The 23,526-nt window shown below is 41.6% G+C and overlaps 1 protein-coding gene across 3 annotated transcripts in view; it reads right to left on the reverse strand.

The window, feature by feature from the left end:
- uxs1 (UDP-glucuronate decarboxylase 1) overlaps positions 1-23,526 on the reverse strand; it is a 143,485-nt gene that overhangs the window by 50,554 nt on the left and 69,405 nt on the right. For all 3 annotated transcript variants that reach the window (XM_024010556.1, XM_070449083.1, XM_024010557.2), the window contains one exon: positions 21,248-21,369. In XM_024010556.1, the coding sequence (XP_023866324.1) occupies positions 21,248-21,369 (122 nt within the window). The remainder of the gene's footprint in view (positions 1-21,247; positions 21,370-23,526) is intronic.

Here is a 23,526-nt window from a genome sequence, read left to right on the forward strand (position 1 = left end):
CAGACATAAACTGAACAAGTTCCACAGACATGTGACTAACAGAAGTTGAATAATGTGTTCCTGAACAAAGGGGGGGGGGGGGTCAATTATCAGAAGTAACAGTCAGTATCTGGTGTGGCCACCAGCTGCATTAAGTACTGCAGTGCATCTCCTCTTGCACCAGATTTGCCAGTTCTTGCACCAAGCACCTGCAAGTCCCAGACATTTTTGGGGGAGATGGCCCTAGCCCCCACCCTCTGATCCAACAGGTCCCAGACGTGCTCAATGGAATTGAGATCCGGGCTCTTCGCTGGCCATGGCAGAAACACTGACATTCCTGTCTTGTATGAAATCCCTCACAGAACGAGCAGTATGGCTGGTGGCATTGTCATGCTGGAGGGTCATGTCAGGATGAGCCTGCAGGAAAGGTACCACATGAGGGAGGAGGATCTTCCCTGTAACACATGATGCTGTGACACAGCGCCCCAGACCATGACGGACCCTCCACCTCCAAATTGAACCCGCTCCAGAGTACAGGCCTCGGTGTAACGCTCATTCCTTCGATGATAAGCGCGAATCCGACCATCACCCCTGGTGAGACAAAACCCCGACTCGTCAGTGAAGAGCACTTTTTGCCAGTCCTGTCTGGTCCAGCGACGGTGTTGCCGGTGATGTCTTGTGAAGACCTGCCTTACAACAGGCCTACAAGCCCTCAGTCCAGCCTCACTCAGCCTATTGCGGACAGTCTGAGCACTGATGGAGGGATTGTGCGTTCCTGGTGTAACTCGGCAGTTGTTTTTGCCATCCTGTACCTGTCCCGCAGGTGTGATGTTCGGATGTACCGATCCTGTGCAGGTGTGTTACACGTGGTTCTGCCACTGCGGGACGGTCAGTCTCAGTTGTTGAATCTTGTTATGTTCATACAAACATTTACACATGTTAAGTTTGCTGAAATAAACGCAGTTGACAGTGAGAGGACGTTTCTTCTTTTGCTAAGTTATAATACAATAATATAATATAAACACTTAAATACATAATAAGGCTACAGAACATTTCTTCTCTTGATGGGAAAACTGTATTGTGTAAAATAAAATKTAAAAAAAGATAACTGAATACATTGAACCTTTTACACTCGTGGGAATTGGCCTGTAGGGATAGGGATATATTGAAARGTTTCTTACAGAAGAAATATGGAGGGCATATTCATAACCATGGTAGAAATGAAAAGGGAACAGTTTGGAGATTATGGGACATTTTCTAGACTAAAGGTGAGGACACAACAGTTCACCTGACAAGACTGAACCCAAACATTACATTTACTGTACTTTTCACTACACTTGATGACTAAATCTGAAAATACTCCGGATACATGATACGAACATGAWACGAACATGATACGAACATAACAATATTCTAGGAAAATTCGGGTTAGGTGCAACAAAAGACAAAAAAGACAACAAAACATTTTCCAATAATATTCTTATCATGTTCGTATCATGTTCTTATCATATATCCGGAGTATTTTCAGATTTAGTCATCATCAAATGTAGTGAAAAGTACAGTAAATGTAAAATGCACMTAAAATGTCATGTTTGGATTCAGTCTTGTCAGAGATAGGTTAAACTGGTTTCTCCAAGTGGCCACACCCCTCTCCAAAGTGCTAAGTAATCTGAATGCACTTTTATGATTCAAAGAGTCTTCAACTATAAAATGTACTTTTTTTTTCTTTCTCTCTCCTAGCTGTGTCGTTGAGGAACTAGAGCAAGCACACCTGCTGTCGTTTTGTTTGGAACACAGCCCTGCATTACCGTCATCACACAATTACTGATATTGTTTGYGCAAGCCACAAACGATGCATTATAAATCGCAATCTGGGTCATGTGGGCATAATTCGAAAGCTTGTTTTATTGCCAACATGACTAGTTAAATAATAAAGCCTCCCGAGTGGCACAGCAGTCTAAGGCACTGCATCGCAGTGTTGCGGCTTCCAGACAGCCCGGGGGTTCGATCCCAGGCTGTGTCACAACCGGCTGTGACCGGGAGTCCCATAGGGCGGTGCACAATTTGCCCATACATTAATTTACAACATTTCCCTCACTCAGGCAACAAAAAAATTGTAAAAGTTGCCYAATTAGCGGGAGGGATGTGGGCAACTTCTTGTGACATGCGGTTCTAAAGTTCAGAACAGCTGTCAGTCAAAATCAGGCTGTATCCCATCTGGCCGTGATTGGGAGTCCCATAGGGCGGTACACAGTTGGCCCAGTGTTGTCCGGGTTTGGCAGGGGTAGGCCGTGATTGGGAGTCCCATAGGGCGGTACACAGTTGGCCCAGTGTTGTCCGGGTTTGGCAGGGGTAGGCCGTGATTGTAAATAATAATTTGTTCTTAACTGACTTGCCTAGTTATATAAAGGTTAAATAAAAAAAGAAATACAAATAAATAGAAAAACATACAGAGCTTGATCTCTGACGTCATGTACAGTACAGCATGTTACTGTACAGCATGTTACTACACAGCATGTTACTGTACAGCATGTTACTGCACAGCATGTTACTGCACAGCATGTTACTGTACAGCATGTTACTACACAGCATGTTACTGTACAGCATGTTACTGCACAGCATGTTACTGCACAGCATGTTACTTTACAGCATGTTACTGTACAGCATGTTACTGCACAGCATGTTACTGTACAGCATGTTACTGTACAGCATGTTACTGCACAGACACTGTGTTCCAATAATTAAGGCACTTATCAAAGACAAAATCTGCCATTTTCAACCCGTATACGGGAAGACGGGCTGTGAGTGGAAAGGGCACTAGCGAATTGATGACCTTAACCAGGTGTTTGGCCTCAAAAGCTTGTATGAAAATATCTTCTGGATAGTACAGACTAGATGGGAAGAATAGAAGGAAGGAACTAAAGCTGTGCACTTAACGTATTCTATATGGAAAGGAGATAACTCCTCATTCAAGAGAGGGATCTAGAGAAAACCAGAGATCCACACACACTGTCATCACCACCACACACACACTTTATATAAACCATTCAAATACAAGCAGACAACACACACACACACAACCAAAAACCCACATATAATTGATGATCTGTAGCCTATCTCGATACACCACCTTTATAACAAGGATAGTCACCCCTCTTCATCTCCAAAGCTACGACACCTACGAGTTCTATTTTTAGTATCAAAACATGAATAAAAACATGAAGACCTTATATAACAGGCTACATTGAAAATGTAGGGCATGCTAAAAGGCTGGTAATACAGTGGGGCAWAAAAGTATTTAGTCAGCCACCAATTGTGCAAGTTCTCCCACTTAAAAAGATGAGAGAGGGCTGTAATTTTCATCATCGGTACACTTCAACTATGACAGACAAAATGAGAAAAAGAAATMCAGAAAATCACATTGTAGGATTTTTAATGAATTTATTTGCAAATTATGGTGGAAAATAAGTATTTGGTCAATAACAAAAGTTTATCTCAATACTTTGTTATATACCCTTTGTTGGCAATGACAGGGGTCAAACGTTTTCTGTAAGTCTTCACAAGGTTTTCACACACTGTTGCTGGTATTTTGGCCCATTCCTCCATGCAGATCTCCTCTAGAGCAGTGATGTTTTGGGGCTGTTGCTGGGCAACACGGACTTTCAACTCCCTCCAAAGATTTTCTATGGGGTTGAGATCTGGAGACTGGCTAGGCCACTCCAGGACCTTGAAATGCTTCTTACAAAGCCACTCCGTTGCCCGGGCGGTGTGTTTGGGATCATTGTCATGCTGAAAGACCCAGCCACGTTTCATCTTCAATGCCCTTGCTGATGGAAGGAGGTTTTCACTCAAAATCTCATGGCCCCATTCATTCTGTCCTTTCAGTCGTCCTGGTCCCTTTGCAGAAAAACAGCCCCAAAGCATGATGTTTCCACCCCCATGCTTCACAGTAGGTATGGTGTTCTTTGGATGCAACTCAGCATTCTTTGTCCTCCAAACACGACGAGTTGAGTTTTTACCAAAAAGTTCTATTTTGGTTTCATCTGACCATATGACATTCTCCCAATCTTCTTCTGGATCATCCAAATGCTCTCTAGCAAACTTTAGACGGGCCCGGACCTGTCTCTTATACACATCTAGATGTGTATAAGAGACAGGTATGGTGTTCTTTGGATGCAACTCAGCATTCTTTGTCCTCCAAACACGACGAGTTGAGTTTTTACCAAAAAGTTCTATTTTGGTTTCATCTGACCATATGACATTCTCCCAATCTTCTTCTGGATCATCCAAATGCTCTCTAGCAAACTTCAGACGGGCCTGGACATGTACTGGCTTAAGCAGGGGGACACGTCTGGCACTGCAGGATTTGAGTCCCTGGCGGCGTAGTGTGTTACTGATGGTAGGCTTTGTTACTTTGGTCCCAGCTATCTGCAGGTCATTCACCTGTCTCTTATACACATCTAGATGTGTATAAGAGACAGGGTACATACAGTGCCTTCAGAAAGTAGTCATACCGTTGACTTATTCCACATTTTGTTGTGTTACAGCCTGAATTCAAAATGGATTAAATACATGATTGTTTCACCCATCTATACACAATGCCCCATAATGACAAAGTGAAAACATGAGTCAATACATGTTAGAATCACCTTTGGCAGTGATTACAGCGCTGAGTCTTTCTGTGTAAGTCTCTAACAGCTTTACACACATTCCTTTTTGGGGGGGGGGGGGGGGGTTCTTCAAGCTCTGTCAAGTTGGCAGCTGATCACTGCTAGACAGCCATTCTTCAAGCCGGATACAAAGGAAAAGTGCTCAGGCAGTCGGAGATGGTCAAGACACCATGATGGAAAAAAAGTCTCCCTCTCACCTGAGCTAACTGCTAAGAATCTACAAACAGCTGGGCAATTGGCAGTTGCTACAGGAACTTTTGGACTTCTAAATTAATGATATGTACAGTATGCACTGATTCTTGAAGAAAATAACTTATAAATGCCTAAGTTTTAGTTCAACTGTCACACAAAATATAAGCTTGTTTTACTCTGTAAACAAAGAACATTTTAATAAACACCGTATAGCCACAAAACATGGTTAAAACTATAATTTTGATATCTTGGACAGTCAGCGCTGGCATAAATAGTGCAGTCTATTCATTTTAGAGTGGTTACATTTCTACATCTCCATCCCTCAGCTTCTTAGCACAACAGTGGTGGGGCTTTGCTATACATTCCACGTTATATAGAGTGTTTCCCCCCTCCTGCATTTGTAAAATGGCTGGGTAGAGTTGGGTTTTATGTGCTAATAAAATCGCCACTATTCACTTTCAATTGTAGTTGCTCCTGCTGTCTTTTTGTTGTATTGCTCCTGTATTGGATTTTTAGACATTCTTCTACTTCCACTCTACCCATGTGTACCCCTCTGTACCCCTCTGTACCATTGTGATGTGTGATTGCTAGCTGCTCTCTCTACTCTGGGTAATTACAGTGTACAAAGCCAGCTAAAAGGTGCCGCAGAATCACCTTTGACTCATCTAGAGAGGAAAAAGGCTAGGAACTGATCATTTAAAAGCAAGAAAGAACACAGAGTACCCAAACAAATGGAAATATTGTCTTGTAGAACCAAACTGATAATGAGGTAGGTGCCTGTCATGCTGTGGCCTAAGAGCTAAAAGCCTGCCTTCCCCAGTATCTCTGAATATCATACCTGTCTGGCATGGCAACTCTGCACTGGGTTTCCTATCACAACGCAGGGAGAGATAACCTGTTTCTCTGGGGGGAGGAGAGAAAATCTCATTCTCTCAGAGAGAATAGAGTCAGGACATTGCAAAACATACTTTCTTTTCACTTCTGCTCAAGTTTTGTTCCGCCCAGCTTTTAGACCCTGCACTCTGATGTGGTGCAGTGTACACACACTGGCAAAACCCTGTCACCGTAATAACAGCAATAAGGTCTGAGGTAACTGCAGTGTTTTAATACCATCCTCCAAAACACACACCAATCCTAAAGTACCGGCACTTACACCTGAGGAATGGAAATGAAGGGGACAACACTGAGGGAACATTAATAGAACAACAATAAGAGTACAATCTGTCATTAACCATCACGCAAAAGCTAAGTCGCCCGCTTTGAGGAAAACATTGAGCCGCCGACCAAGRCCCCCTCCGCTCACGAGGATTATGCACTCTCGTTCTCCATGGCCGACATGAGTAAGTCATTTAAGCATGTTAACCCTCACAAGGCTGCCGGCCCAGACGGTATCCCAAGCATCGTCTTCAGAGCATGTGCAGACCAGCTGGACATATTAAATCTCTCCATATCCCAGTCTGTTGTCCCCACTTGYTTCAAGATGTTCACCATTGTTCCTATACGCAAGAAAGCGTAACTGAACTAAATGACTGTCACCCCGTAGAACTCACTTCATCATGAAATGCTTTGAGAGGCTAGTTAAGGATCATATCAACTCTACCTTACCTGACAACCTAGATCCAGTGTGCAGTGCAATAGCCATTGAACTGAACACTGCCCTATCCCACCTGGACAAGAGAAATACCTATGTAAGAATGTTGTTCATCAACTTCAGCTCAGTCTTCAACATCATAGTGCCCTCCAAGCTCATCACTAAGCTCAGGGGCCTGGGTCTGAACCCCTCACTGTGCAACTAGGTCCTGGACTTTCTGACAAGCTGACCCTAACTGGTGAGGGTAGGCAACAACACCCCGCGACKCTGATCCTCAACACTGGGGCTCCGCAGGAGTGCGTACCCAGCCAACTCCTATACTCCCTGTTCACCTATGACTGCGTAGCAACGCACGTCTCCAAATCAATCATCAAGTTTGCTGACGACACAGCAGTGGTAGACCTGCTTACCAACAATGATGAGACAGTATACAGGGAGGAGGTGAGGGCCCTGGTGGAGTGGTGCCAGGTAAATAAATAACCTCTCTGTCCTCACATTCCTGTTGTCCAGGAGGGTGAGGGCAGTGTGCAGCGCAATGGTGATTACGTCGTCCATGGATCTGTTGGGGCAGTAGGCAAATTGGAAGGTGGAGTGTGTCGGGGAGGGAGGTGGTTTTGTGGTCTTTGACTAGTCTCTCATAGCACTTCATGATGACGGAAGTGAGTGCTACAGATTGGTAGTCATTCAGTTCAGTTGCTTTCCCTTTCTTGGGTACGGGGATGATAGCAAATATCTTGATAACGGCTTGAGCTAGAGAGAGATGCACACAGCAGCTAGGTGGTCTGCTCTGAGGGCGCGGCTAAGGATACCGTCTTGGCTGGCAGCTATGACTTACATAGGTATCCCCATTACCTTTCCTTACTTATGTCCTCTGTGGAGCCGGTAAGCACATAGCTCACGTGGTCCTCAAAGTCTCTCATCGGCAGCTCAGAGTTGTTATGTTTGAAGCGTGAGAAAAAAGGTGTTTAGCTCGTCCGGTAGGCCGTTATTGGTGTCCGTGGCTTTCTTTTTGTAATCCGTGATCGTTGGAAGTCCCTACCACATACGCCTTGTGTCTGACCTGCTGAATTGAAYTGTTCTAGCTATACTTGTGTCTAGCCACCCTTGATCGATATGCGTAGGTCGTATTGGTGCTGTTTAAACATACGGCAAGGTGACCGGTGACAAATTGTGTTTATAAGCAGCATCTCTCTTCTACAGCTTCCCGACAAGGCTGCCATCAATCCACGTTTTTTGATTTGGGTAAGTTTTGAAAGACACCATTGGTATCATATCAATGCTTTTTTTTTTATGAATCCGATGACCGAGTCGGCGTATTCATTGATGTTATCCCCAGGAGCGACCCGGAACACGGTCCAGTCCACATGATGACAACAGTCTTGGAGCATGGATTCTGATTGGTCAGACCAGCGGTGTACAGACGCCAGAACATCCCTTGAGTATTTGTTTGTAGCCGGGAAGGAGCAAAATGGAGTTGTGGTCCGGTTTATCGAAAGGAGGACGGAAGAGGGCCTTATACCTGTGTAGAAAAGACGTGTAGCAGAGGTCAAGCGTGGAGTTTCCGCAAGTTGGATAGTCAATATATTGATAGTAATTGAGGAGCACAGTCCTCAAATTACTTTTGTTAAAGTCCCCAGAGACAATTAACGCTGCCTCCGGGATCGTAGTCTCTAGTTTGTTCAGGGTCCAATGAAGATGTTTGAGAGCAGTTGGGGTTTCAGCTTGGGGAGTGATGTACACGGCCGTGGTGATAATCCCTGAGAAATCTTGGAAGGTAAACTCTCCCGTAGGACTCCCAGGTGTCCCACCGAAGAGGCTAGACCATCCAGGAATTCTGGAAGGTCTGATGGACAGTGGAGACAGGAGGAGAAGACAAGTAGGAGGAGGTGACAGTACAGGTACATCAAAGCTGGGACCGAGAGACTAATAAACAGCTTCTACCTCCAGGGCATTAGACTGTGAAACAGTCACCGCTAGCCAGCCTCCACCCAGTTCCCTGCCCTGAACCTTAATCACTGTTACTAGCCGGCTACCACCTGGTACTCTACCATGCACATTAGCAATTGCTTTGCCCTATGTACATAGAGTCATTGAACACTGGTCACTTTAATAACGCTTACATACTGTTTTACACATTTTATATGTAAAGTATTCAGACACCATGACTTTTCCACATTTTGTTACATTACAGCCTTATTCTAAAATTGATTAAATCGTTTTTCCCCTCATCAATCTATACACAATACCCCATAATGAAAAACAGCATTTTTGAAATTGTAAAAAAAAAATAATAATAACAGAAATATGACATTTACATAAGTATTCAGACCCTTTATTCAGCCCTTTGTTGAAGCACCTGTAACAGCGATTTCAGCCTCGAGTCTTCTGTATTTAGGGAGTTTCTCCCACTCTTCTCTGCAGATCCTCTCAAGCTCTGTCAGGTTGGATGGGAAGCGTTGCTGCACAGCTATTTTCAGGTCTCTCCAAAGATGTTCGATTGTCTTCAAGTACGGGCTCTGGCCAGACCACTCAAGAACATTCAGAGAAGTCCCGAAGCCATTCCTACATTGTTTTGGCTGTGTGCTTAGGGTTGTTGTCCTGTTGGAAGGTGAACCTTTGCCCCAGTCTGAGGTCCTGAGCGCTCTGGAGCAGGTTTTCATCTAGGATCTCTGTCCTTGGCTCATCTTTCCCTCGATCCTGACTAGTCTCCCAGTCCCTGCCGCTGAAAAACATTCCCACAGCATGATGCTGCCACCACCATGCTTCACCGTAGGGATGGTGCCAGGTTTCCTCCAGACGTGCTGCTTGGCATTCAGACCAAAGAGTTCAATCTTGGTTTCCTCAGATCAGAGAATCTTTTTTCTCATGGTCTGAGAGTCCTTTAGGTGCCTTTTGGCAAACTGTAGTGCCTTTTACTGAGGAGTGTCTTCTGTCTGGCCAATCTACCATGAAGGCCTGATTGGTGGAGTGCTGCAGATATGGTTGTCCTTCTGGAAGGTTCTCCCATCTCCACAGAGGAACTCTGAAGCTCTGTCAGAGTAACCATCGAGTTGCTCAGTTTGGCCGGGCGGCCAGATCTAGGAAGAGTCTGGCCGCCCGGCATTAAAGGTCACTGTGTTCTTGGGGACATTTAATGCTGCAGAAATGTTTTGGTACCCTTCCCCAGATCTATGCCTCGACACAATCCTGTCTCTGAGCTCTACGGACAATTCATTCAACCTCATGGCTTGGTGTTTGCTCTAACATACACTTTCAACTGTGGGACCTTATATAGACAGGTGTGTGCCTTTCCAAATCATATCCAATCAATTGAATTTACCACAGGTGGTCTCCAATCAAGTTGTAGAAACATCTCAAGTATGATCAATGCCAACAGGATGCACTGAGCTCAATTTCGAGTCTCATAGCAAAGGGTCTGAATACTTACATAAATATGGTATTTCAGTTTTTTATTTTTAATACATTTGCAAAAAATTATAAAAAGCTTTTTTCACTTTGTGATTATGGTGTATTGTGTAAAGATTCATGAGGATATTTTTATTTAATCCATTTTAGAATAAGGCTGTTACATAACAAAAAAGGCACTGTATAAGCAGTGGCGTAACACGCACCTACAACATTGTATATATTTTTTTCGGTATTGAAAATCATACCGGCCCTATTTCAAAATACTTCATCAGTATACGGTATATCACCCAAGCCTAACGCATACTCCCCTGTAATATCACACATTACATAATATTTACATTACACCAACCTGACACTAATGCTTTCATCTTATGCTATCTATTAGAGCCAATTACAGAGGTGACTGAGAAGTGAGGTTTTGAAACCCTGGGGGTCCAACCAATAAAAGTCCACACCCCTGGTCAATGTCTGGTCTGGTCAGAGTCTAACTAACCACCATCTACCATATAACCAAAAAGAGACCACTCGGCGACACGTCTGTCCAATCATCCTCTACCACTACCACTCAGTTGGTAGAACATGGCGCTTGCAACGCCAAGGATCCTAGGTAAGCACGCGGTAAGTCGCTTTGGATAAAAGCATCTGCTAAACGGGTATATATTATCACTGATAACCTTCTGTCCACGGAGGTAGAGAAACATGCCTCCCTGCCTCTTCCCAACCTATACTCATCTCGTCTAAAATGTCAACGCGTTTAAATTAAAAGGGGGCCGGCTGACAGATGTAATTTGGCATATTCAAATTCCACCTGCCTCCGAGAAGGAAGACAACATAATGGGAGGCCAGGGATGAGGAGAGGGATGAGGAGAGGGATGCAGGGACGAGATAAAGAAATATCACCTGGCCCACACGAAAGGCCAGCAGCATCAATGGAATAAGATAGTCAAAGGCTGGTGTCAATCAGGAGGGAAAGAGAAAGGGGAAATATTCATAAATATGTCCAAAGGATGGTGTGCTAATAGCAGAGGAAGAGTGGGGGTCCATCTATCCATCTATCAATACATCCGTCCATCTATCTACCAAAAACTAAAAACTTTAAGTGAGAAGTAGGCATTGGTCTGAAGCCAAAAAAGAAAGGAAATTCACGAGCACCACAATGCCTACTCCATCCATGCTCTTTCAAGGTTTGTTTTTAGCACACTGCTTTGACTTACAGTAGCTTTGTTGGTCTATGTCAGGCGTTTCCCAAACTCGGTCCTGGGGTCCCAAAGGGGTGAACGTTTTTGGTTTTGCATTACACAAATGATTCARATAATTAACTAAATCATCAAGCTTTGGACATTTGAATCAGCTGGGTAGTGCTAGGGCAAAAAAAATAATAGGTGCACCCCTTGGTGTCTTGAGGACTGAGTTTKGGAAACGCTGGTCTATGCTATGTTTAAGAAAGTTTGAATCCTAAGCAACCTGCATACACATTGTTTTTTGGCTTCAGACCAATGCCTTCTTCTCACWTAAAACTTTGTTTTTTAAATGTCTATGGTCTTTACACCGGACTGTGATTTTCTGTTGAAAGGTGCATTATACAACATTTCCACATGCGTAGGCTGACTTTGTTTTAGCATCCAAAAGTCTGTCATTGGCAGTGCTATTGTAACCTTTACTTCGGCCTCTGTCAAAAGGTCTGGGGCCCCATTTATAACTGTTGTGTAAATTTCCCACTAAATATCTGCGCGCGCATTTCTGAAAAACACTGCGCACTTGCAAAAATATTGAGATTTATAAAAACTTGGCGCATGCCATACATACGCATGTTTCCAATTAAAAATCAGATCCRCCCTGAAACTGTGCGTGTGTGAACAATCATTATAACTCCACATCATTCCCCATTTATGATGACTTATTTGCTATATACTTTGAAAGCATTGGAAATAGGCCGAGGCAGTTTCTAAAGGAAATAGCAATGGCGAACTTGATCAAWTGTCTTTGGAGGTTTGATGGCAGAATGTTAAACTTTTGCAGTGACATTTGCGGTTGGCCTATGTTATCTGACAGACAAAAAACCATCTGAAAAACAAAAACAATTGCAAATTGCTGTGGACCTGTGAACAGACCGTGTTGATCGTTTGTAAGGGCATAATGTTTCACATTTACTTTTTCTCAAACATATATGCTGCACACTGCCCACGAATTCTGAAACATTGTCTACTTACAGTGGTAGCCTGCACACTTCAATGCAAAATATCAACTGTCTGTTCACCTGTAAAATTCAACTCTGTTATAAACCACGCTACCTATCTTATTTATAGAGAAAAATACTTGAAATAAATACTTTAATCTAATAGGCCCAATTAAATGATACATGTGTCTGGTAATTTGTTGTAGTATACATTGGGAATATGCCAGAAAATATTAGGAATTTATTCTGCAAAGGTTATGAAAATATGTATTATGTCTACAAATGAAATATTGTCTACTCGAGAAATGTGAAATTACAGTATTCTGACATACAGAAAGAAACAGTCTACWATCATCCGTTCTATCGTTAATAAACTGCGCTCCAGATCGGATGGCCTAGAGCAAAATGCTTGAAAAACTTAACTATTTACTACTGTGAAGTGGGTGCAATTAAATGAGAGACGGGAAGAATGGTATCTTAACTTGTTGAAGGCCTATAGGTTGCCTCGTGTGAAAAATGATTCTGCAATGATGGAACTTAAATAACATAGCCTAGGAAATAGATGCCCATTTCTAATTATTTTAGAATACAAAGAAAATAAACTGATGTTCTCTCTTCTCACTATGGCAAATTATTGCATTTTGTTATTAACCTGTTATTTGTTATGAACAAACGTGTCCATCTTAACCCCCATCTGCACAAAATACTAGACTACTTGCCTGGTTGCAATGCAATACTTAAACCACTAGAAACTGTGTGTACGCATAGAGTTTGAAATTCCCATTGAAAGCAAAGTAAAAGAAAATTGTTTTAAGCAATTTACTTTTGAAGGCCGTATAACTCAGCCATCAAATACAATTGTATTCGTCACATGATTCGTAAAGAGGTCTAGAAAACACTTGTCAGCTGGTCAGCGCATGCTCTGAGTACACGTCCTGGTAATCTGTCTGGCCCTGTGGCCTTGTGAATGTTAAACTATTTAGCGGTCTTACTCACATGAGCTACAGAGTGCATGATCACACAGTCATCCTGAAACAAATATCTACATACGGTTAACCGTGGGGAAGACATCGTTGATGCACTGGAGTGGCCTAGCCAGGCTCCAGATCTCAACCCCATAGAAAATCTTTGGAGGGAGTTGAAAGTCCGTGTTGCCCAGCAACAGCCCCAAAACATCACTGCTCTAGAGGAGATCTGCATGGAGGAATGGGCCAAAATACCAGCAACAGTGTGTGAAAACCTTGTGAAGACTTACAGAAAACGTTTGACCTCTGTCATTGCCAACAAAGGGTATATAACAAAGTATTGAGATACACTTTTGTTATTGACCAAATACTTATTTTCCACCATAATTTGCAAATAAATTCATTAAAAATCCTRCAATGTGATTTTCTGGATTTTTTTTCTTCTCATTTTGTATGTCATAGTTGAAGTGTACCTATGATGAAAATTACAGGCCTCTCTCATCTTTTTAAAGTGGGAGAACTTGCACAATTGGCAGTCTGGACTCGAACCCAGAATCTCTAGTGGCACAGCTAGCACTGCAATGCAGTGCATTAGACCACTGCGCCACTCGGGAGGCCAAAAATGTTTTATTTAATCAATTTTAGAATAAGGCTGTAAATGTAACGAAATATGGAAAAAGTCAAGGGGTCTGAATACTTTCCGAATGTATTGGCTTAGATATGATGGTAGGGAGATTTAAATGTAACATTGAGCTCGGCGTGACAATAATCCATCTATCTGTCTAGAATCAAACATGACATTTTTGGAAATGTTTGATTCTCCTTGACTGTCTAGTTTTTATTTTGGTGATTGTTAGTTCTTAAAGGTGATCTTATATATTATTTTAAATACTCCATTATCTTTTCTACATACTTTATATCTGGTTTTAGTCGTGTAAGTTTACATTGAAAATGTTTGAGCCGCTGCTAAATGCATATAGGGGAAACACTGCGTTTGTGTCAAGTCACCAAGACAGAACTGAGCAACTGACCACAGTCAGCATACATCTCACACAATCCCACACTGTGGCGAAGGYGCACTGGCACGTCTCTCCACGTGTACGCTCCCTCGCCAGTTGAGAGTGCTTTGTTTCCACATTGAAMATTTTTGCAAGTTAAAAATGATTTTTGATAAATCCATATCCCATATTATACTACAGCAGTTATGTGTAACCATTCCATTCCCTTACCGTTTATTGCAACATTTGAGACATTTCTGATTCATCTTTGATTCAGGCTTGAGATGCTCACGGGTCCAAAAAGTTGAGACAGAGAGATGAGACCAAGAGATCTGTCAATCACAGATCTGACAATCAGAGAGGGAGGAGGAAGAGGGGGAGGACTAGGAAGTGGAAGAGAGCAGTAGCATTCAGAGGAGTGTAGAGGACGACGATGGCATTACAGCCTTCTCATCCTACAGTATAGTTCCTAGTGTTCTACAACAATACAGCTTCTACATCTGCATTGCCCTCTGTTTGGGGTTTTAGGCTGGGTTTCTGTATAGCACTTTGTGACATCTGCTGATGTAAAAAGGGCTTTATAAATCAATTTGATTGGCTTTATAAATATTTTTCCCCTTATTTGATTTGTCCAGCTCTTCAGATTCAGTGCTCTATGCCAGACTTGAGCTCTGCAGGGACCTCCAAATCAAATCATACCCTGTGAAGCAAACTACTCATCTAAATCAGAAATGTAATGGTCATGCAAAGACAGAACTTTGTCTGGGGGGAAAAGGAAATAACAGAAAATGATTGCCTTCTGCCAGTTTGTCAGCTCAATGTACAGTACAATAATACACTCCAATCACAATTCAATCATAGCCGAGTGCTCTGAAGGGTCATTAAAATGCACATACAAATATCCAGACATTTCATAGTCTGGGTAATAAACATAGAAATACCAATTTCATAGACTGGGTGGATGTTATCTTTCTCTAGACGTACCTGGGTTTACTGCCCACTCTATGTCATGAGAAACCACAGTAGAAGTCTGGACAGCAGTTGTTCAGTGTAGGTTTGTGTGTGGCCACAATGCGGCAGGTGACATGAGTAGTGTATGGTAAGTAAGTGTGTGGTTTTGTCAATGTACGTAGTGGTATGTCAGCCAATGAGTGCGTGTGTGAGGGTGTGGGGGGGTCACATCCAGGCATCTATGGACAGCGGCTGTTACAGGTTTGATTATTATCTCTGGAGTTCCTCTGATACACATCTTAGACTCCAGTAATACCAGCCAAGTAGATACACGCATTAGTAACCTACGTCTATCGGTAGGATAAACGACGTCAATTAGAACACTACAGTCATACCAGCCGTGAGATAACACATCAATTAGAACACCTACAGTCATACAGCCGTAGGACTAACACATCAATTATAACACTACAGTCATACCAGCCGTAGGATATACACGTCAATTAAACATCACTAACATAGTATACCAGCCGTAGATAAACACATCAATTAGAACACTACAGTAATACCAGCCGTAGGATAACAGCAATTGAACACATCAAAAGATAACATACCAGCGCGTAGGAATACACATCAATTAGAACACTACAGTTATCAGTACCAGCTGTAGGATAAAAACATCACTTAGAACATTTCACAGTAATATACAGCCGCCTAGGATAACACATCAATTAGAACACTACATCATACCAGCCGTAGGATAAAAAACATCAATTAGAACACTACAGTCATATACCAGCCGTAGACATAACAGCTTCTATCAAATTAGAACACTACAGTCATACCAGCCGACGGATAAACATCAATTAGAACACTACAGTCATACCAGCCGTAGGATAACACATTCAATTAAGAAACACATACAGTCATACAAGCCGTAGCAGATAACACAGTCAATTAGAACATCCCTAAGTCATACCAGCCGTAGGATAACACATCAATTAGAACACTACAGTCATACCAGCCGTAGGTAGAACCATATAACACACGCAATTAAGAACACTACAGTCATACCAGCCGTAGGATAACACATCAAATAGAGAAACACTCATCAGTATACCAGCCTAGGATAATCACATCAATTAGAACACTACAGTCATACCAGCCGTAGGATTAACACATCAATTAGAACACTACAGTCATACCAGCCGTAGGATAACACTCAATTAGAACACTACAGTCATACCAGCCGTAGGATAACACGATCACATTAGAACACTACAGTATCATCCAGCCGAAATAAACATCAATTAGAACACTACAGTCATACCAGCCGTAGGATAAATCACAATCAAATTAGAAACACTACAAGATCACTAATCTCAGCCGTAGGATAACACAACATTAGGAATTTACAGTCAATTCCCAAGCCGTAGATAAAATCACGTCATACAAGTTAGAAACCTACAAGTCTACGTTACCCAGACATCTAACAACTACGAGCCAGAGAACATCAATTAGAACAACTACATACCATATACCAGCCGTTAGCTTGATAAACATCTAATTAGACACTACAGTCATACCAAGCCGCTAGGATAACACATCAATTAAACACTTACAGTATACCAGCCGTAGGATAACACATCAATTAGAACACTACAGTATCACTACCAGCCGTAGGATAACACATCGTCAATTAGAACAGTTATGACTATCAGTCATACCAGCCTACATAGTTAAAAACACATCAATCAACTAGAAACACTACAGTCATCTACCAGCCTGATAGTGAATACACACTCAATTAGAACACTTCAACAGTATACCAGCGAGGAATACGGCATAAACGACCATCACAATTAGAACACTACAGTCATACCAGCCGTAGGATAACATCAATTAGAACACTACAGTCATAACCAGCCGTAGAAATAAACTAACATTCAATTAGAACACTACAGTCACAATCAATTTGCGCCTAGCAGTAACATAATTTTCAATATCTAAGAAAACACATTCTACAATGTACCTCACCAGCCGTAGGATATAACACATTCTATAGACTACACTGACCAGTATACGCACGTGATAACACATCAATTTAGAAACACTACAGTCATACCACCGTTATGACCTAGACCAATACAGCCGGATATAACATCAATTAGAACAACTACAGTCATACCAGCCGTAGGATAACACATCAATTAGAAGACACTACAGTCATACCTAGCCGTAGGATAACACATCAATTAGAACACTACAGTCATACCAGCCGTAGGATAACACATCAATTATAAACACTACAGTCATACCAGCCGTAGGATAACACATCAATTAGAACACTACATCATACCAGCCGTAGGATAACACATCAATTAGAAACACTACGTCATACCAGCCGTAGGATAACACTATTCAATTAACACCAACTACAGTTCAATACAGAACCGATAGCTGAGTAAACCATTATCAATTAGAACACTACAGTTACAGCTCATAACAGCCGTAATAACAGCAGATTAACACTATCAAATTAGATAATATCAACATCTAATTAGAAATTCACCACACGCCGTAGGAATAACACATCAATTTTAGAACACATACAGTACATACCAGCCGTAGGATAAACATCAATTAGAACACACTAGATACAGCCAGTCTAGGATAACACATCAATTAGAACACTACAGTATACAAGCCGTAGGATAACACATCAATTAGAACACTACAGTATACCAGCCGTAGGATAACACATCAATTAAACACTACAGTAATACCAGCCGTAGGATAACACATCAATTAGAACACTACAGTCATACCAGCCGTAGATAACACATCAATAGAAACAGTCATTTACTAGTACAAATACCACGCGCCGTAGGATAAACACTCAATTAGAACACACAGTCATACAGCCGTAGGAAACACTCAATTAGAGAACACTACAGTCATACCAGCCGTAACGGATAAACACATCAATAATAAGAAACACTTACACACAGTCATACCAGCCGTAGGATAACACATCAATTAGAACACTACAGTCAATACCAGCCGTAGAGATAAACATCAATTAGAAACACTACAGTCATACCAGCCGTAGGATAAACACAGACAATATTAAACACTACAGTCATACCAGCCGTAGGTAAACACATCAAATTAAGAACCACTATAACCAGTACCAGCCGTAGGATAACACATCAATTAGAACACTACAGTCATACCAGCCGTAGGATAACACATCAATTAGAACACACACCTATAACCAGACCGTAGGATAACATCAATTAGAACAACTACAGTCATACCTAGGATAACACATAAAATTAATAAGACCCCCATAAACAAAATCACTCATAAAACCAAGCCGTAGGATAACACTCAATTAGAACACTACAGTTATACCAGCCGTAGGATAACACATCAATTAGAACACTACAGTCATACCAGCCGTAGGATAACACATCAATTAGAACACTACAGTCATACCAGCCTAGGAAACACATCAATAGAACACTACAGTCATACCAGCCGTAGGATAACACATCAATTAGAACACTACAGTATACCAGCCGTAGGATAACACATCAATTAAACACTACAGTCATTCAGCCGTAGGATAACACATCAATTAGAACACTACAGTCATACCAGCCGTAGGTAACACAATCAATTAGAACACTACAGTATACCAGCGTAGGATAACACATCAATTAGAAAACTACAGTAATACCAGCCGTAGGATAACACATCAATTAGAACACTACAGTAATACCAGCCGTAGGATACACATCAATTAGAACACTACAGTCATACCAGCGCGTAGGATAACACATCAATTAGAACACTACAGTAATACACAGCCGTAGGATAACACAATCAATTAGAACACTACAGTCATACCAGCCGTAGGATAACACATCAATTAGAACACTACAGTCATCCAGCCGTAGGATAACACATCAATTAGAACACTACAGTCATACCAGCCGTAGGATAACAACATCAATTAGAACACTACAGTCATACCAGCCGTAGGATAACACATCAATTAGAACACTACAGTCATACCAGCCGTAGGATAACACATCAATTAGAACACTACAGTCATACCAGCCGTAGGATAACACATCAATTAGAACACTACAGATACCAGCCGTAGGATAACATCAATTAGAACACTACAGTCATACCAGCCGTAGGATAACACATCAATTAGAACACTACAGTCATACCAGCCGTGGATAACACATCAATTAGAACACTACAGTCATCCAGCCGTAGGATACACATCAATTAGAACACTACAGTCATACAGCCGTAGGATAACACATCAATTAGAACACTACAGTAATACCAGCCGTAGGATAACACTCAATTAGAACACTACAGTAATACCAGCCGTAGGATAACACTCAATTAGAACACTACAGTATAACAGCCGTAGGATAACACATCAATTAGAACACTACAGTATAACAGCCGTAGTAACATCAATTAGAACACTACAGTCATACCAACCGGATAACACTCACAATTAGAACACTACAGTCATACCAGCCGTAGGATAACACATCAATTAGAACACTACAGTCATACCAGCCGTAGGATAACACATCAATTAGAACACTACAGTCATACCAGCCGTAGGATAACAATCAATTAGAACACTACAGTATACCAGCCGTAGGATAACTCAAATTAGAACACTACAGTATACCAGCCGTAGGATAACACTCAATTAGAAACACTACAGATCAACCAGCCGTAGGATAACACATCAATTAGAACACTACAGTCATAACCAGCCGTAGGATAACAATCAAATAACACTACAGTATACCAGCCGTAGGATAACACATCAATTAGAACACTACAGTCATACCAGCCGTAGGATACACATCAATTAGAACACTACAGTCATACCAGCCGTAGGATAACACATCAATTAGAACACTACAGTATACCAGCCGTAGGATAACACATCAATTAGAACACTACATCATAATACCAGCCGTAGGATAACACATCAATTAGAACACTACAGTCATACCAGCCGTAGGATAACACATCAATTAGAACACTACAGTATACCAGCCGTAGGATAACACATCAATTAGAACACTACAGTCATACCAGCCGTAGGATAACATCAATTAGAACACTACAGTAATACCAGCCGTAGGATCAACATCAATTAGAACACTACAGTCATACCAGCCGTAGGATAACATCAATTAGAACACTACAGTAATACCAGCCGTAGGATAACATCCAATTAGAACAATACAGTCATACCAGCGCACGTGATAACATCAATTAGAAACTACAGTAATACCAGCGTATGGATAACACATCAATTTGAACACACAGTATACCAGCCGTAGGATAACATCAATTAGAACACTACAGTATACCAGCCGTAGATAACATCAATTAGAACATACAAGTAATACCAGCCGCAGCATCTGGATAACATCAATTAGAAACACTACAAGTCATACCAGCCGTAGGATAACACATCGCATATTAGAACACTATCAGTCATACCAGCCGTAGGATAACACATCAATTAGAACACTACAGTCAATAAGCCCGTAGGATAACATCAATTTAGAACACTACAGTCATACCAGCCGTAGGATAACACATCAATTAGAACACTACAGTAATACCAGCCGTAGGATAACACATCAATTAGAACACTATAGTAATACCAGCCGTAGGATAACATCAATTAGAACACTACAGTCATACCAGCCGTAGGATAACATCAATTAGAACACTACAGTCATACCAGCCGTAGGATAACACATCAATTAGAACACTACAGTCATACCAGCCGTAGGATAACATCAATTAGAACACTACAGTCATACCAGCCGTCGGATAACACATCAATTAGAACACTACAGTCATACCAGCCGTAGGATAACACATCAATTAGAACACTACAGTCATACCAGCCGTAGGATAACACATCAATTAGAACACTACAGTCATACCAGCCGTAGGATAACACATCAATTAGAACAGGGATACAATTTCCAGAGAAAAAAAAGAGAGCGAGGAAAAGAGAGTAAGAAAGCCGGAACTGTTATGAAAAGTATATCAGTTCAATTCATCACTCGCAGCAAAGTGATGGAATATTACACAAGGCTATTTTCATAGATCTAGTCTTCTATTACACACACACAACCTATAATACTTAGCTACCAGTGCCAGTCTACCTTCTCGTAGTTCTGCACTACATATATTTCTTATAGCACACAGATCACACTCAGAAGTGGGAGTGTCTCCCATACCTGCTTCATGTAGGCGTAGCACATTGTCTCAGCGACGCGTTTACCCTCGTCGTAGCAGGCCCGGGGGCCGATAGGGTTCACATGACCCCAGTACTCCTCATTCTGGGGGTGCACTTCTGGGTCTGAGGGGGGGGACAGACAGAAATACAGGTGTAAGTCACCAGGAATACAGTCACCTGTTATATATGATGTCAAATCCACTGAAACACAATCCTCCCATTAGTAGTCGTTGTTCAGGATGAAAAATAAAGAAATAATTCTTGCAACAAGCTGAAATGTATCCCACATAAACAGTAAACAAGATCTATATGATTGAAGGACACGCTTAGGGAAAAGTAATTTTGTGAGAAGTTGCACACACTCACACYTACGCAAGCATGCATACAGTTGAAGTCGGAAGTTTACATACACCTTAGCCAAATARATTTAAAATCAGTTTCACAATTCCTGACATTTAACCCTAAGAAAAATTCCCTGTCTTAGGTCAGTTAGGATCACCACTTTATTTTAAGAATGTGAAATGTCAGAATAATAGTAGAGAATTATTTATTTCAGCTTTTATTTCTTTCATCACATTCCCAGTGGGTCAGAAGTTTACATACACTCAATTAGTATTTGGTAGCATTGCCTTTGTATAACTTGTTTAAAATTGTTTAAATTCAGTCAAATGTTTTGGGTAGCCTTCCACAAGCTTCCCACAATAAGTTGGGTGAATTTTGGCCCATTCCTCCTGACAGAGCTGGTGTAACTGAGTCAGGTTTGCAGGCCTCTTTGCTCGCACACACTTTTTCAAGTTCTGCCCACATATTTTGTATAGAATTGAGGTCAGGGCTTTGTGATGGCCACTCCAATACCTTGACTTTGTTGTCCTTAAGCCATTTTGCCACAACTTTGGAAATATACTTGGGATCATTGTCCATTTGGAAGACCCATTTGCGACCAAGCCTTAACTTCCTGACTGATGTCTTGAGATGTTGCTTCAATATATCCACATAATTTTCCTACCTCATGATGCCATCTATTTTGTGAGTGCACCAGTCCCTCCTGCAGCAAAGCACCCCCAAAACATGATGCTGCCACCCCCGTGCTTCATGGTTGGGATGGTGTGCTTCGGCTTGCATGCCTCCCCTTTTTCCTCCAAAACATAACGATGGTCATTATGGCCAAACAGTTTCTATTTTTGTTTCATCAGACCAGAGGACATTTCTCAAAAAGTATGATTTTTGCCCCCATGTACAGTTGCAAACCATAGTCTGGCTTTTTTATTGCGGTTTGGAGCAGTGGCATCTTCCTTGCTGAGCGGCCTTTCAGGTTATGTTGATATAGTACTTGTTTTACTGTGGATATAGATAGTTTTGTACCTGTTTCCTCCAGCATCTTCACAAGGTCCTTTGCTGTTGTTCTGGGATTGATTTGCACTTTTCGCACCAAAGTACGTTCATCTCTAGGAGACAGAACACGTCTCCTTCCTGAGCGGTATGACGGCTGCGTGGTCCCATGGTGTTTATACTTGCGTACTATTTGTTGTACAGATTAACTTGGTACCTTCAGGCATTTGGAAATTGCTCCCAAGGATGAAACAGACTTGTGGAGGTCTCCAATCTAAGGTGTTGGCTGATTTCTTTTGATTTTCCCATGATGTCAAGCAAAGAGGCACAGAGTTTGAAGGTAGGCCTTGAAATACATCCACAGGTACACCTCCAATTGACTAAGATTATGTCAATTAGCCTATCAGAAGCTTTCTAAAGCCATGACATATTTTTTTTGAATTTTCCAAGCTGTTTAAATGCACAGTCAACTTAGTGTATGTACATTTCTGACCCACTGGAATTGTGATACAGTGAATTATAAGTGAAATAAATCTGTCTGTAAACAATTGTTGGAAAAATTACTTGTGTCATATACAAAGTAGATGTCTTAACCGACTTGCCAAAACTATAGTTTGTTAACAAGACATTTGTGGAGTGGTTGAAAAACTAGTTTTAATGACTCCAACCTAAGTGTATGTAAACTTCCGACTTCAACTGTACATACACAAAGTTAAGTGGGTGTAGTCGAGTGTGTTGTGTTCTCTGGCTTTGACAGCAGCGCAACAGCAGGCCGGTTCATTAGTTCAACACTGTGGGGAGCATGTGCTGTACACAGCTGACCTTTCTCACTACAACAAAACCCAACACACCATTTTAACCATATACTGGGGTKTCTGGAAATAGCCACGGGAAGGTTTTTCAATACCATCAATACCATTGGAACTATTTTAGAGATGTGGCTACAAATAT

The sequence above is a fragment of the Salvelinus sp. IW2-2015 genome, linkage group LG2 (genome assembly GCF_002910315.2).
Source record: "Salvelinus sp. IW2-2015 linkage group LG2, ASM291031v2, whole genome shotgun sequence".
Classification (NCBI taxonomy): Eukaryota; Metazoa; Chordata; class Actinopteri; order Salmoniformes; family Salmonidae; genus Salvelinus; species Salvelinus sp. IW2-2015.